The sequence below is a fragment of the Dermacentor albipictus genome, chromosome 1 (genome assembly GCF_038994185.2).
Source record: "Dermacentor albipictus isolate Rhodes 1998 colony chromosome 1, USDA_Dalb.pri_finalv2, whole genome shotgun sequence".
NCBI lineage: Eukaryota > Metazoa > Arthropoda > Arachnida > Ixodida > Ixodidae > Dermacentor > Dermacentor albipictus.
In genome coordinates, this window is record NC_091821.1 from 483,847,342 (window position 1) to 483,860,846 (window position 13,505).

Here is a 13,505-nt window from a genome sequence, read left to right on the forward strand (position 1 = left end):
ACTGACTCCAGAGAGTTGCATATTATGCGGAGACAAAGATAACTCGGTGGATGTCTGACCAACGGAACTAACAATAGACGAGAAAAAAGAGAAACTACGCAAATAAGGATGCTGTTTCCGCTGCGCTAGATGATTTCACAAAGCTAAGGAATGTCGAAGCTGGAAGAGACTAAGCTGTGCGAAATGCAAGGGGCGACATACCACCACGACTTGTGACCCAAAATGGAAGCAGAAAAATACAGAAACGCAGACAACTGTTTCCAGCTCGTGAACAGACTCGCTAAAGTACAGAGTTCTTCTGCAGACCACCCGAGTTTGGGCTCTGGGCACTGGATGCAAATGCTTTGTAAGAAGGTTGATTGATGGTGGCAGTCAGCGCAGCTTCATCACGGAATAATTGTCTAGGAAGCTGAAAGCCACTGTGTTCGCCGAAGAGCAGCTCACCATCTCAGGATTTGGAAACGTTGCAGCACCGCGGAAATATTATTGGAGAGTGCGAGTCACGCTGCATAGCCAGTACGACACAAACTCACTTGAAGTAGAGGCTATAGTAGTTCCGGAAATATGCAATGACTTGTCAGCATTGACAGAGACAAATGTACTTGCAAAGTTGAAAAGCAAGAACTTATGTTTGGCTGACGTCAACGCAGTTCAGGTCCCGGCTGATCCTGGAAGAAGCGTCCTTATAGGTGCAGACTATTACTGGCAGCTCGTCAGCGGAAGAATTCATCGACTGGACGACTCCTTGACCGCCATCGAAACTATCATAGGATGGACACATCATGGAGATACCTGAAGTCCACCTAAGTTCTACAAGTCGGAAAGCGTAAGGAACTTCAATATATGCCTAACGGAAGCCAATGTTTCCCAGCAACTTTACTTTTTATTCAGATACCCTAAATGCCCTTATGGGCATTACATAAGGGGGGGGGGGGTGTTAACAACAGGATATTTCAAACAAAATTATGGGGGAAATGCAATATAGAACACCGTGGTAAAGATCACCGAATACAACAATAAAATATAAAAAGGAAAGAAATAAATGCATACATGATACAAAAAAAATCGGTACAATGCATGTAGATGCACTTACAATGCGTCAAAGGCACAAAATTGTTTTTAATCAACATGCGTGAAACTGCGCTTCAAATGACTTACATATAAGTCATGATCATGTATAGAAGCGATTTCTTTTGGCAACTTGTTCCAGTGATAAATAGCAAGAAAGAGCAATGATTGTCGAAGGAGATTCGTACGCGCAAACATGGAACGCACTTTGAAGGGATGGTCGAGGAAGTAGCACATCTGGAACTGACTAACGAAGAGAGACTTTCGAAAGATGAAGAGCACGTTCTGAAGAAAATTGTGGAATCAATTACTAGAAACAGCGGTCGCTATCAAGTTGAACTTCCGTGGCGCAGCAATTGTTCCCAGCTTAATAACCGGGATGTCGCGTTAAAGAGGCAGGAGTCCTTGCAGAGAACGCTACATCGAGAACGAGAGTTTCAGAAGGAATATGACACTGCCATTAGGAGCTACTATAACAAAGACTTCGCTGAGAAGGTCACAATGGACAGTACGAGTGAACGTATCACGTGCTATATGCCACACCGAGCAGTAGTGCGACGCGACAGAACTACGACTAAAGTACCGGTCGCATTCGACGCCTCTTCTCGTGCTTCGGACTCACCTTCACTCAACGACGTCTTGTGGACAAGGCTGAATTTGAACCCCAACATCATCGACTTACTGCTGAAGTTTCGCAGCTTCAAGATTGGAATTTCCGCCGACATCGAAAAAGCGTTTCTTCAAATATCGCTGGCTGAACAAGACCGAGACGCGTTCCATTACTTCTGGTTTGAAGAATGGACTTCCAATATTGAAGAATTTCGCATGACAAGAGTTCCTTTTCGCGCCAGCAGCAGTCCCTTTCTCCTTGCTGCAACTCTACGACACCACTTCCAACTGGTAAAATACAAATACCCTTCAACTGCCAAACTATTCTCACGAATTCGCCAAAATTCTCGCGAATTATTAAAATATTTGTTTTGATTTCTCGTGGTAGTAATGTCGGCCTTTCAGAATAATCCAGCTCAAGGACAATGATTTTGTAGGCTATAGCAATAAGCGATTTCCGAAAATTCCGAGATACTTTAAAAATTGTCATCGCGTAGGTGAATGCTTACAGCACACTAGCCGTGGTTGCTTAGTGGCTTTGGTGTTGCGCTACTAAGCAAGAGTTCGGGGCATCAAAACAGAGTTCGGGGCATCAAACCGCGGCCGCGGCGGCCGCATTGGATGGGGACGAAATGCGAAAACACCCGTGTACTTAGATTTAGGTGGACGTTAAAGAAACCCAGGTGGTAAAGTTATTCAGCAATCGCCCACACAGTGTGTTTTATAAGGAGATCAGGTTTCCGTACGTAAAACTCCGTAATTTAAAGCCCACGGCCCTACTGCCGCTAAACTCATGTACGCCTGGCATTGCACTTGAGTGCACATCCTCATTTGCTGATATATGATGGTCCTTGCCTAGTAAAAACCCCAGATTTAACAAGGAAAATTATGCAGAATTTAACTTGTGCCGAAGTAATAAGGAAGCGCTTGCTTGAATAGTTGCGTTCATTTGTAGTAAACTATGCGCCATGGGGATGTTCCCTTTTCGTTTGTATTAATTGTGTTACGATAGACCATAGCCGCTAGGCATTTTGTTAGTTAAAATAGATTTATTGGCCCGAAGGCGACTTAGGCTATGCTGCGGCAGCCGGAAGGTGTTGGAAAATTAGCTCTAAAAGCGACAAAAGCTGCATTGCTGTACAGTTTAAGTAAAAAAGCCTCGTTATTCTAAAAAAGCTAAGCCAAGTCAGTCAATGACACTAGTGGATCGTCTCCTAAATTTAAAGAGGGGTAGAAAGGTATGTTTACTTGATTTGACTTGTGCAAAGGTTTCCGTCTCTATGTTTTATTCTGTGTACACGTGGTTAAAACGTGCATCACTGTTAAGGGGTCGTGGCAGTTCTCGCATGCTGGCTGTAAGTAAATATCGCTCGTGTGTCTTCAGTTGTTGTCTGGGAGTCAGTACATCTGCCCTAACACGGCTGCCAGTGCCTCTGGCTTCATAAGGAGGAATGTTGCGAATCTGTTTTTTAATGGGCGCCAGTATTCCTTCATGCCTAAAGATTCTTGCAAATACTTCGTTAGTTTTGTTTATGCATAGGAGACTGAAACGAACGGATAATAACACAGAATAGAACACCATTCGCAGTGTTCTCGTCGTAGAAAATATGCGAAAGCTTACGTGATCCCCTCGGGTATCGTAAAGGCGTTGCGGACGTCTGCGATCCTCTGTCCCCATATCGGGGCGTCCACCGTCATCACGACTGCCGCAAAGTTCGCGGACTCGGCTCGCCGTAAGAGTTCCTCCGTGACGGTCCGGTTCTTGAAGATGTACAGCTGCAACCAGAGCGTGGCGTTTGGTGCGGCTGCTCTGACTTCCTCTAGGGACGTGGAGCTCAGGGTGCTCAAGATCATCACCGTACCGGTTGCTTGGGAGGCTGCGTTTGATACGACACATTACTTCAGACTAATTGTCAATCGAGAAAGCTGATAACACCCTTCTCTATACGTTTGCGCTCGAATCTAAATGTGGTAGTAAGATTATTATTCCTCTAGTGTAATTGGCTGTTTGAAATGACGCTCAGTGCTGTCGTTGGGCCATAGCCGTGGAGTTCGGTGACTGAACTTGGAGAAGCTGATATAATAGCCAACCGAGGGTGTAACGTAATTGTTATTGAACGCAAACACTCTCGCTTGCTGTAAGGAAAGTGAGAACACAAGAAAAATTCGCATTCATGGGTTGTGGCGACTTCATAGCCGACAAATTTCGAAGGAAGAGTTTATCGAAAAGAACTCAGATTACCTATTGAAATTATTTCATTGTTTAAACACAATGTCATTTTATTTCAAGGACATTATGATTTTTCTAACGACTCTTCCCGCTGGCTAGCTTACAACGGGCGGGGAAATTCAAATTGGAATCATGTTGGTTGGCTACGTTCGTAAAGCGCCCCTCACCAGGTCTGGTCATTTTGAGCTGACAAGCGGCGTGCTACTGTGCTCGGTAACGCTCGTGTTTGCTAAGTATTACATAATTGCGTACCGCGGAGAGAGCTGAACTTTCAAACCGAACGCAGTTTGCCCTTCATCTCGCGGGCGCCGCGCTCCCAGATGGATAGTCGACGCATATTGCACAAGGGGGCCTATGTACATCGTACTGCTGTGACGTAGCTCGTAGTGACACGTGGCTTCGATAAATATTCAAGGCAGCGTCTGTTATTTGTGTAATCTGTTGCTCCACTCGACGAATTAAAGTTGAGAAAAATAATAAATTACAAAAACCAAATGTCTGACCTCAGTCCCCAGCAGCTGCCGAGCACCTTGCCGAGGCGGCGGTCAGTCCTGTAACGCAGCAGAGGTTGCTAAGAATCTCTGAACCCGGAGAGGCCACCAATGGAAACTGACCCAGGCAGCCTTTAACAGCCGTATTCTCTCGAGTGAAGCTAAGCTTATCAGGCATTGTTTGGGATATCATTGGCCTTAGTGAGGTTAAAAGAAGTGGTGAAGCTTATACGGTGCTGACGAATGCCCACGTAGTCGCTCATCTATAGAGAACTTCCAGATAAGAAGCAGTACAGAGTGGGATTCATAATCCATAGGGAGATAGCGGGCAACATTGATGAATTCTAAAGCATTAATGAGAGAATAGCAGTAGTCGTAATAAAGCTCAATAAGATGTTAGATTAAAAGTAGTACAAGCGTACGCTCCTACCTCTAATCATGGTGATGATGAAATAGATCAGTTTTATGAAGATGTCAAATTAGCGATGGGAATAGTACAAACTCAGTATATCGTAACAATGGCGACTTCAATGAAAAAAGTTGGGGAAAAGCAGGCTGGTGACCTAGCAATTGGCAACTACGGCGTCGATTCTAGGAACACTAGAGGAGAGATACTGGTAGAATCCGCAAAATTAATAAGCTGCGAATAATGAACACTTTATTCAGGAATCGTAGGAACAAAAATCTGGCGTGGTGAAAGCCCTAGTGGTGCAACCACAAATGAAATTGGCTGCATACTTACGGCCGATCCCAGCATAGTGCGGAATGTAGAAGTGCTAGGAAGGGTAAAGCGCAATGATCATAGGTAAGTAAGGGCTAGGATTCACCTCAATTTGAAGAGAGAAAGAGTAAAAGTGGTCAAGAAGAAACAGGCCAACCTAGAGGCAGTAGAGGTAAAAGGAGACCAATTAAGGATGCTACTTGCAAACACTATCAAGCCTTAGAACGCAGATATGAAGATGATATAGAGGTAATGACTGAAACTGTAACTAGGCTGGTTTCCGAAACAGCAACTGAAGTGGGAGGTCAGGCACCAAGGCAACCAACAGGTAAGCTTTCTCAGGTAATAAAGGACTTAATAAAGAAGTGAAAGTGTCCAAATCAAAACATCAGACTGAATTCTTGGGACTGTCAAAACTGATGAACAACGGGAAGGTACGGGATATTCGAAATTGTAACATGAGAAAGACAGAGGAAGCAGTAAAAAATGAGCGCAGTATGAACTCGGTGAGAAGGAAACTTGGCATAGGACAAACCAAGATGTATGCAGTGAAAGATGAGCAGGGTAATATCATCAGCAATCTCAAAGATATAGTTAAAGTAACGGAAGAATTCTATACTGACCTGTATAGTACATAGAAGAGCTACGATACCTCCGTTCGCAGTAACGAACAGGTTACAGAGCCTCCTTTTATAACTAGCGACAAAGTTAAAAGGCCCTTGCAAAACAAGAAACGGGGAAAAGCGGTAGGGGAAGATGGAATAACAGTCGGTTTAATCAAAGATGGCGGAGACATAATGCTTCAACAACTAGCTGCCCTTTATATGAACTGTCTTAGGAGTTTAAGGGCCCCAGAGAAAAGGAAAAATGCGAACATTATCCTGACATACAAAAAGGGAGACGTCAAAGAATTGAAAAATTATGGGCCGATTAGCTTCCTTCCAGTATCATATAACAATATTCGCCAAGAATATTTAGAATATTGAGAATAGAATAAGGGCAACATTGAACTTCAGTAAAGCAAGGGGACAAGCTGGTTTCAGGAAGCAATACTCTATAATGGATCATGTCCATGTCATCAATAAGTTAATCGAGAAATCCGCAGAATACAACCAGCCTCTCTATATGACTTTCATAGATTACGAAAATGCATTTGATTCAGTAGAGATAAAAAAAAAATTATGGGGTTTTACATGCCAAAAGCACTTTCTGATTATGAGGCACGCCGTAGTGGAGGACTCCGGAAATTTCGACTACCTGGGGTTCTTTAACGTGCACCTAAATCTAAGTACACGGGTGTTTTCGCATTTCGTCCCCATCGAAATGCGGCCGCCGTGGCCGGGATTCGATCCCGCGACCTCGTGCTCAGAAGCCTAACACCATAGCCACTGAGCAACCACGGCGGGTATCAGTAGAGATACAAGTAGTCACAGAGGCATTACGTAATCAAGGAGTACAGGACGCTTACGGACATATCTTGGAAAATATCTGCAGAGATTTCATAGCTTTCCTAATTCTGCACAAGAAAAGTTGGAAGATACCTATAAGGAGAGAGTAAGTCAAGGAGTCACAATCTCTCCAATGATATTCACTGCGTGCTTGGAAGAAGTACACAAAGAATTAAGATGGGGAGGCTTATAAGTGAGGGTCAACGGCCAATATCTCTGCAAACTTCGATTTGCAAATGACACCGTCCTGTTCAGAAACAGTAGGGATGAGTTAGAACAAATGATTGAGGGCCTTAAGAGAGAGAGTGTAAGAGTGGGGATGATGGTAATTATGCAGAAGACAAAGATAATGATCAATACTCGGGCAAGGGAACAAGAATTCAGGATGGCCAGTCAGGCTCTAGAGCATGTAAAAAAGCATATTTAGCTTGGTCAAATAGTCACAGGGCACCCTGATCAAGAGAAGGAAATTTGCAGAATAAAAATGGGTTGGGGCGCATTCGGCAGATATTGTCAGATCTTGACCGGAAGTTTACCAATATCGTTAAAAGTAATAATTTGATTAAATTTATTTATGGTGTTTTATGTGCAAAACCACTTTCTGATTATCAGGCACGCCGTAGTGGAGAACTCCGGAAATTTCGACCACCTGGGGTTCTTTAACGTGCACCTAAATCTAAGTACACGGGTGTTTTCGCATTTCGCCCCCATCGAAATGCGGCCGCCGTGGCCGGGATTCGATCCCGCGACCTCGTGCTCAGCAGCCTAACACCATAGCCACTGAGCAACCACGGCGGGTAATATCATTAAAAGTAAGGGTGTGCAATCAGTGCATTATACCGGTGATAACACACGGGGCAGAAACTTGGAGACGGTCAAAGGAGCTCGAGGACAAGTGAAGGACCGCGCAAAGAGCAATGGCACGAAGAGTGTTAGGCACATCTTTAAGAGACAGGAAGAGAGCGATGTGGATAAGAGAGCATACAGGGATGGCCGATATTCCAATTGACATTAAGTGCAAGAAATGGAGCTGGGAAGGCCATCTATTGCGTAGGTTAGATAACCGGTGGACCATTAGGGATACAGAATGGGTGCCAAGAGAAGGAAACTGCAGTCGAAGCCGGCCGCGGACTTGGTGGGGTGACGAAATTAAGAAATCCTCAGGCGCTAGTTCAAATCGGTTGGCGCAGGATAGGTTAAGTGGACATCGCAGGGAGAGGCCTTCGTCCTGCAGTGGACATAAAATAGGCTGATAATGAAGAACAGGTATTTACCCCCTTACATTACGCTACGGTTGGTTTCATTTACTTTCTGCATGTCTTCACAAACAGGAGTGTTCACACAATGAGGATACCCTGCTTCCATTAACGACGTCGTCTGTTCGCATAAACTTTAATTAATCTCGTGCTGGCATGACTTCATTCAACCAACCTTTACGCATGGAATTAGATGAACTTTTTAGTCAATGAGTGCGTGATGTCATAGGACAACTCGCCTGTCTTGAATTTGGGGTGACATGCCCAATATCCATACGTATCTGACGAAATAGACTGTATCATGAAATGTACTGTTTTTATTGGCAGTTTGAAGGTGAACTTGACTTCGCCGGTTTAGTGAATAAAAGTGCTTAAACTATTGTTGAACATGTCATTTAAACATATAGATGCACTCTATTAAAAATTACCATCAACATGCCTAAAAATACATGAAACCCGTTACAACTAAGCTAACGCCAATTTGCTTTCTTTTCGCAGACTCTTGCTCGCTATCAAAGTTTTGCAGTCACAGGGTCTAGAAACTATCCGCTATGGTGCAGTGCCATTAATCAAACTAGATTCGCAGAATGCAGGAGCAAAGTGGTTCACTTGATGCCCCTACGCGGTGGTAAAGTTTGTATAGCTCAAACGAAGCAGAGATTTAATAACTGTGCAGGTCAGCACAGCAATAACGTCAAGAATCGGTACGTCATTCATTTAGCTAGGCATTGTAAAGAACTCATGCAAAAAATTCAGCGCCCTTCCACTCTGTGAAGAAGGATGATCAGCGATGCTGTGTATGTGGGCTTCTTATTGGCGAACTCCACTTTCGGCGCGGGTCAGCCTGGCATTGAACTATCTTCGGCTTCGGTGCACGTATGGGAAGTGCTTAACATCTGCATTCACCTCCGCCGCTGGTCGGCCCGGCATTGCACTATCTTCGGGTTCGGCCCACGTATGGGCAGTGCTTAACGCCTACTTTCACCTCCGCCGTGGGTTGGCCCGGCATTGCGTCACCTCCGCCATTGGTCGGCCCGCTATCGCACTATCTTCGGTATCGGCCCACGTATGGGGAGTGCTTAACGCCTACTTTCATCTCCGCCGGGGGTCAGCCCGGCATTGCACCAACTTCGGGATCGGCGGACATATGGGGGAGTGTTTAACGCCTGCTTCCACTCCGGCGCGGATCGACCCGGTATTGCACTATCTTGGGGATCGGTGCACGTAAATGGAGTGCTTAACGCCTGTTTCACCTCCGCCGCGGGTCGACCCGGTATTACACTATCTTCGGGATCGGCCCCCGTATGGGGAGTGCTGAAGCCTGCTTTCAGCTCCGCCGCGGGTCGGCCCGGTATTGCACTAGCTTCGGATTCGGCCCAGCAGGGGCGTAGCCAGGAAGGAGGGGCTTATGGGGCTTCAGCGGCCCTCTCAAAATTTTTTCGAGCTGTCATGCACGAAAAAAAAAACGACCAAAAGAATCCTCGGCGCCAGACATTATTCTAGATTTTGTCTAGAATGTCTTTTTCACGTTCGAAAAGGAATTTCAGCGCGAACATTGCGAACTCAGGCTGGACTTCGCAGCAACGCCCATGCACCGGGATTCATATAACGCAAGGAGGCCCATCTCAGCACAAAGTTTCAAGAACGTTTTCATGGCGAGCGGGCTTGTTGCCGCATCTGGTGGAGGCCCGCGGAATATATGGAACGCATGGATTTCAATTCCGAAAGTTTATGGATGTTAAGTTTCCATAAACGTTTCATGCGAAAGGTGCATTGACATTTCCAAAGTCGTGCTTTAGATTTTCAACTGCGAAACATTGTGGGTTTAATGTTCTTATAAATATTTGACGCCGAAAGTGTATTGACTTTTCTTAAGCAGTTCATTGGACCATACAACGAGACAACCCAAATCAACGCAATATCAGACAACTTGACAAAGCACGCACTGAGGCCCGATGATACGAAACGTTGCGGTGGTTCATTTGTGCCGTCATGTTACAGAAAAGAATATCAACATTTTTTTTCACCTCCGCCAATGCATCCATGTCAAGACACTAATGCCAGCGTATAAGGTAACTAAGTTATTTATTTGCGAGCACACATTGAGTCTCTTGAATTTCCGCTACCCGCGAGCTGCCACAGCCAGCCAGGTTTCTTTTACCTGTGAATATGTGATTGCGCAACATGTTTATTTGCTTTTTTTGACGCCTTATATATTTCGACTTTGCCTTAGATACGTAGATTTATTGGAGACTTCTACGTATATTTCAATATCTCTTTCCGAGGTTTTGTGTATACGTGCAGCGAACTTTCTGTCTTTCTTTCTTTCTTTATTCATTTATTCAAGAAATTCCTTACCGAAATGCCTTGGGGGACGCGACAAAAGGCACTGAACGTGCCTGACTGGGCCTCGCCACCTTTGGCAGCTGCGGTCACACAAGCACATAAATTAATAAAAAATTATTGAATACAATAGCCGCAATTTGAAACATGGTAGAACTTAAACATCAATAGGCGTTCTTTTTTTTACATCAATAACATAAACACAAATACAATCAGACACATTGTACGGGTATGTCTAAACAATCGTGCGGGTACAGAAAATATATCGGACTTTCACAATGAAAAGCCAAGACACAGAGTAAGCGGAAACCAACTGGGATCAGTCCGGCACGATTTTTAATCTGTGTTAGGGAAAACATTTCTGAGCATTTTTCTGAAAATGTGCACTGAGGTAGCTGTAACGAGTGCTTCAGCAATTTCCGGATATTCGTTGAGAAGGCCTGGTATCATAAAACTTTGTTTTTGATCGCCATATTTTGTACGAGATTGTGGCCTGGGTTTTAAATTCTTTCGTAGGCAGTACGGACCAGGTTTCACGCGATATTTGGTTTGGATAGGTGTTGTTTGATGCTGATGAAATATTTCCAGGGCCAATTTATATTTATAGAACTTATGAATAGGCAGTATTTTATTTGATTTAAAAAAAAGGTGTAGTATCTTCAGAAAGTTCTAAATTTCCGATTGCACGCACCGCTCGCTTTTGCAAGGAAAGAAGACCGTCTAGGTTGGTCTTAGTCGTTGTTGACCATACTAAGAAACAGTAACATAACCGGGAATGAATAAGCGCGTAGTATATCTGCCTTTTCACCGGAGACGGGATATAATATCTTACTTTATTTAAGATTCCAACAGCTCGCCCTAGCTCACTTCGGAGCAGGTCAGCGGGAGGCGTCCATGAGAGGTTTTCTTGAAATGCCACCCCCAAAAATCTAACTGATACAGATTGTTCCATGGTAACGTTTTGAAATATTAAATCCAAGTTTACAGTCGGGTGGTTTCCTCGCGGCCGGAAAAGTACCAGTGCCACTTCTTTGCCCTTTATCAAGCTGTATCTTCGAATTTGTATATTCCTATGTGTCGTCACATTTCTAGTGTACGAGGGCGAGTCAAGTGAAAGCGAGCCAACCCACCCCGCGCAATAATGGTTTGGTTCATAATCTACGAGGCATGCGCGTAGCACACAGACATCTCTCATTTACGAAAGTGACACGCAGGTGTGACGATAAATATTCTTTAATGCTTTTATACATTGCGTTCAACGTGGTTGCGTGAAATAATGGACGCTGTAAAAGTTAAACAGAGTGGTGTCGTGAGGTCTTTGACAACGGAACGTGTTTCCCAATAAGAAATTAGTCGCCGTATGGCTGGCGTTTACGTTGAACACTGCATTTCATTGGCCACTGTGAAGCGTTGGAATAAACGGTTCGAAGGACATGAAAGTTTCAAATACGATCCAAGACCGGGCCAATTATTATTATTATTATTATTATTATTATTATTATTATTATTATTATTATTATTATTATTATTACGTATGAAAACATGCAAGCACATAAAGGAAACATGGAGGGAGCAAGCTGATAACAGCCACCGAGAGGGTCCCGACGCCTGCTAACTCTTTCGGGAGAAGGGAATGAAAAGAGAAGAAAAGATAGGAAACAAAGAAATAGTGAAAGAAAATAGGAAATAAACAGATGACAGGGATGCTGACAAAAGAAATTAGGAACACAGAAAGAAATTTCTATAAACGGGAGGCCAAATAAAGTTTTCTTCGTGAAAGTTAGCAAGGCTCTATGGGCCTGGTCGTGTTGAGCAGCACACCCTCTCGGAAACAGCCAATCGTCAAGGGTCGGACACTTCAGTCCCATCAGTCCATATTCTTTAATTAGCAGTGCACGTTGTGTGACGAATGCGGGTCACCCCACTATAAGGCGTTCAAGTGTCTCACAGGAGCCAGAGGACGTACACGACGGGCTGTCCATGCGTCCTTGACGATACAAGCGGTCGAGCACCAACACAGGCCAACTCTTAACTTCACTAACAGTGCTCTAGCACTACGAGGCAAGCCACAACCACGAACATAGGGAGGGAACGAGCCGTTTGCAACACGGTGGTCTTGGTGCTGCTTTAGGAGGTATCGGCGGATCAACACATGGGCGTTGTCAATCATACAGGAAATTTATGGGCAGTCGCTTTTGTTGTGAGCACAAGTTGAAGCGAGGCGATGAGCCACTACATTTCCAGAAACACCCACACGCGAAGGCATTCACTCCGCAGTGAGGGACACCCCACGAGAAGTCATTTTGTCGGCGGGTTCTAGTATAGACTACGTAGAGTTGGGCTATTGGCATCTTTTCTCAACAGCCTGCTTAGGGCAGCACGGCAGTCTGTAAGTATGACGACCTTCGATGTGTTTTTTTCTTCCTGTACGTACTTCAGATCAACATCCATCGCTACCAGCTCTGCAGTTGTTGATGAGGATGGATAAGGTATTCGAAACGCCCTTCTTATGTCAGTCGAAAGGCAGAAGAAAGGTGCTGCAGCGCTTTGAGCGTCACTGCTTACCGATGCGTCTGTAAATACATTAAGATGGTCTCGATATTTTTCAAATAAGTGCAGCTGGGCCAACTGGAATAGTGCCGAAGCAGGCTGGTCAGACCTTTTGCCTATCTCGGGCATCGAAAGATGAACAGAGAAGGGGAATTTCTTGTTGTGTTCCTTCGGAGCTGTCATGAGGTAGTAGCTTCTGAATTGCCAGCAATGGCCACTAACAATGCCGTCATTTTCCTCATACAATCAGCTGGTTAATAAGTGCTTGCCGATCTGATGCTCGGTGCAAAGGCTGTACGTGATATAACAGTCTCTGGTCTGCTTGCAGCCTCAGGGGCAGCTGGCGTGCTTCAGTAATCGAAGTAATTACCCACGAGGTAAGCCAAGAATGACTCGGAAGCCAACACGATGACCCCGTTCCAATTAAGACATCAAACTAGGCGGCACGTTTAACAGTGGCAAGGCATACGTCAAGCCAAAATATACAGATGATCGATATACGTCTACTGCTGTCATTTCGTCACAGCTGTCGCCACTAGTAGTCAAGGCGGCCACATATCTGAATATGGATAGCGATTTTTACCGCACAAAGGTGCCGGCAGAGTGGCATGATAGGCGATTATCGATAATTACGCCCAGGTAGCGGTGCTGCTGTGCCCAATCTATGGGTGTATCTCCGAGGTACAGCCGGCTCGTGATTCGATGAGCGCGTTGTCTAGGATACGCAACTGCGGCTGACTTAGCGGGTGAAATCTGCAGACCAACTTCTTCCGTGTACTCTTACGTGAC

General features: G+C 44.8%; 1 protein-coding gene across 1 annotated transcript in view; it reads right to left on the reverse strand.

Annotated features, from left to right (window-relative positions):
• LOC135901631 (uncharacterized) overlaps nucleotides 1-13,505 on the reverse strand; it is a 58,874-nt gene that overhangs the window by 29,272 nt on the left and 16,097 nt on the right. Inside the window, exon 4 of the mRNA XM_065431488.1 lies at nucleotides 3,299-3,554. Within this exon, the coding sequence (XP_065287560.1) occupies nucleotides 3,299-3,554 (256 nt within the window). The remainder of the gene's footprint in view (nucleotides 1-3,298; nucleotides 3,555-13,505) is intronic.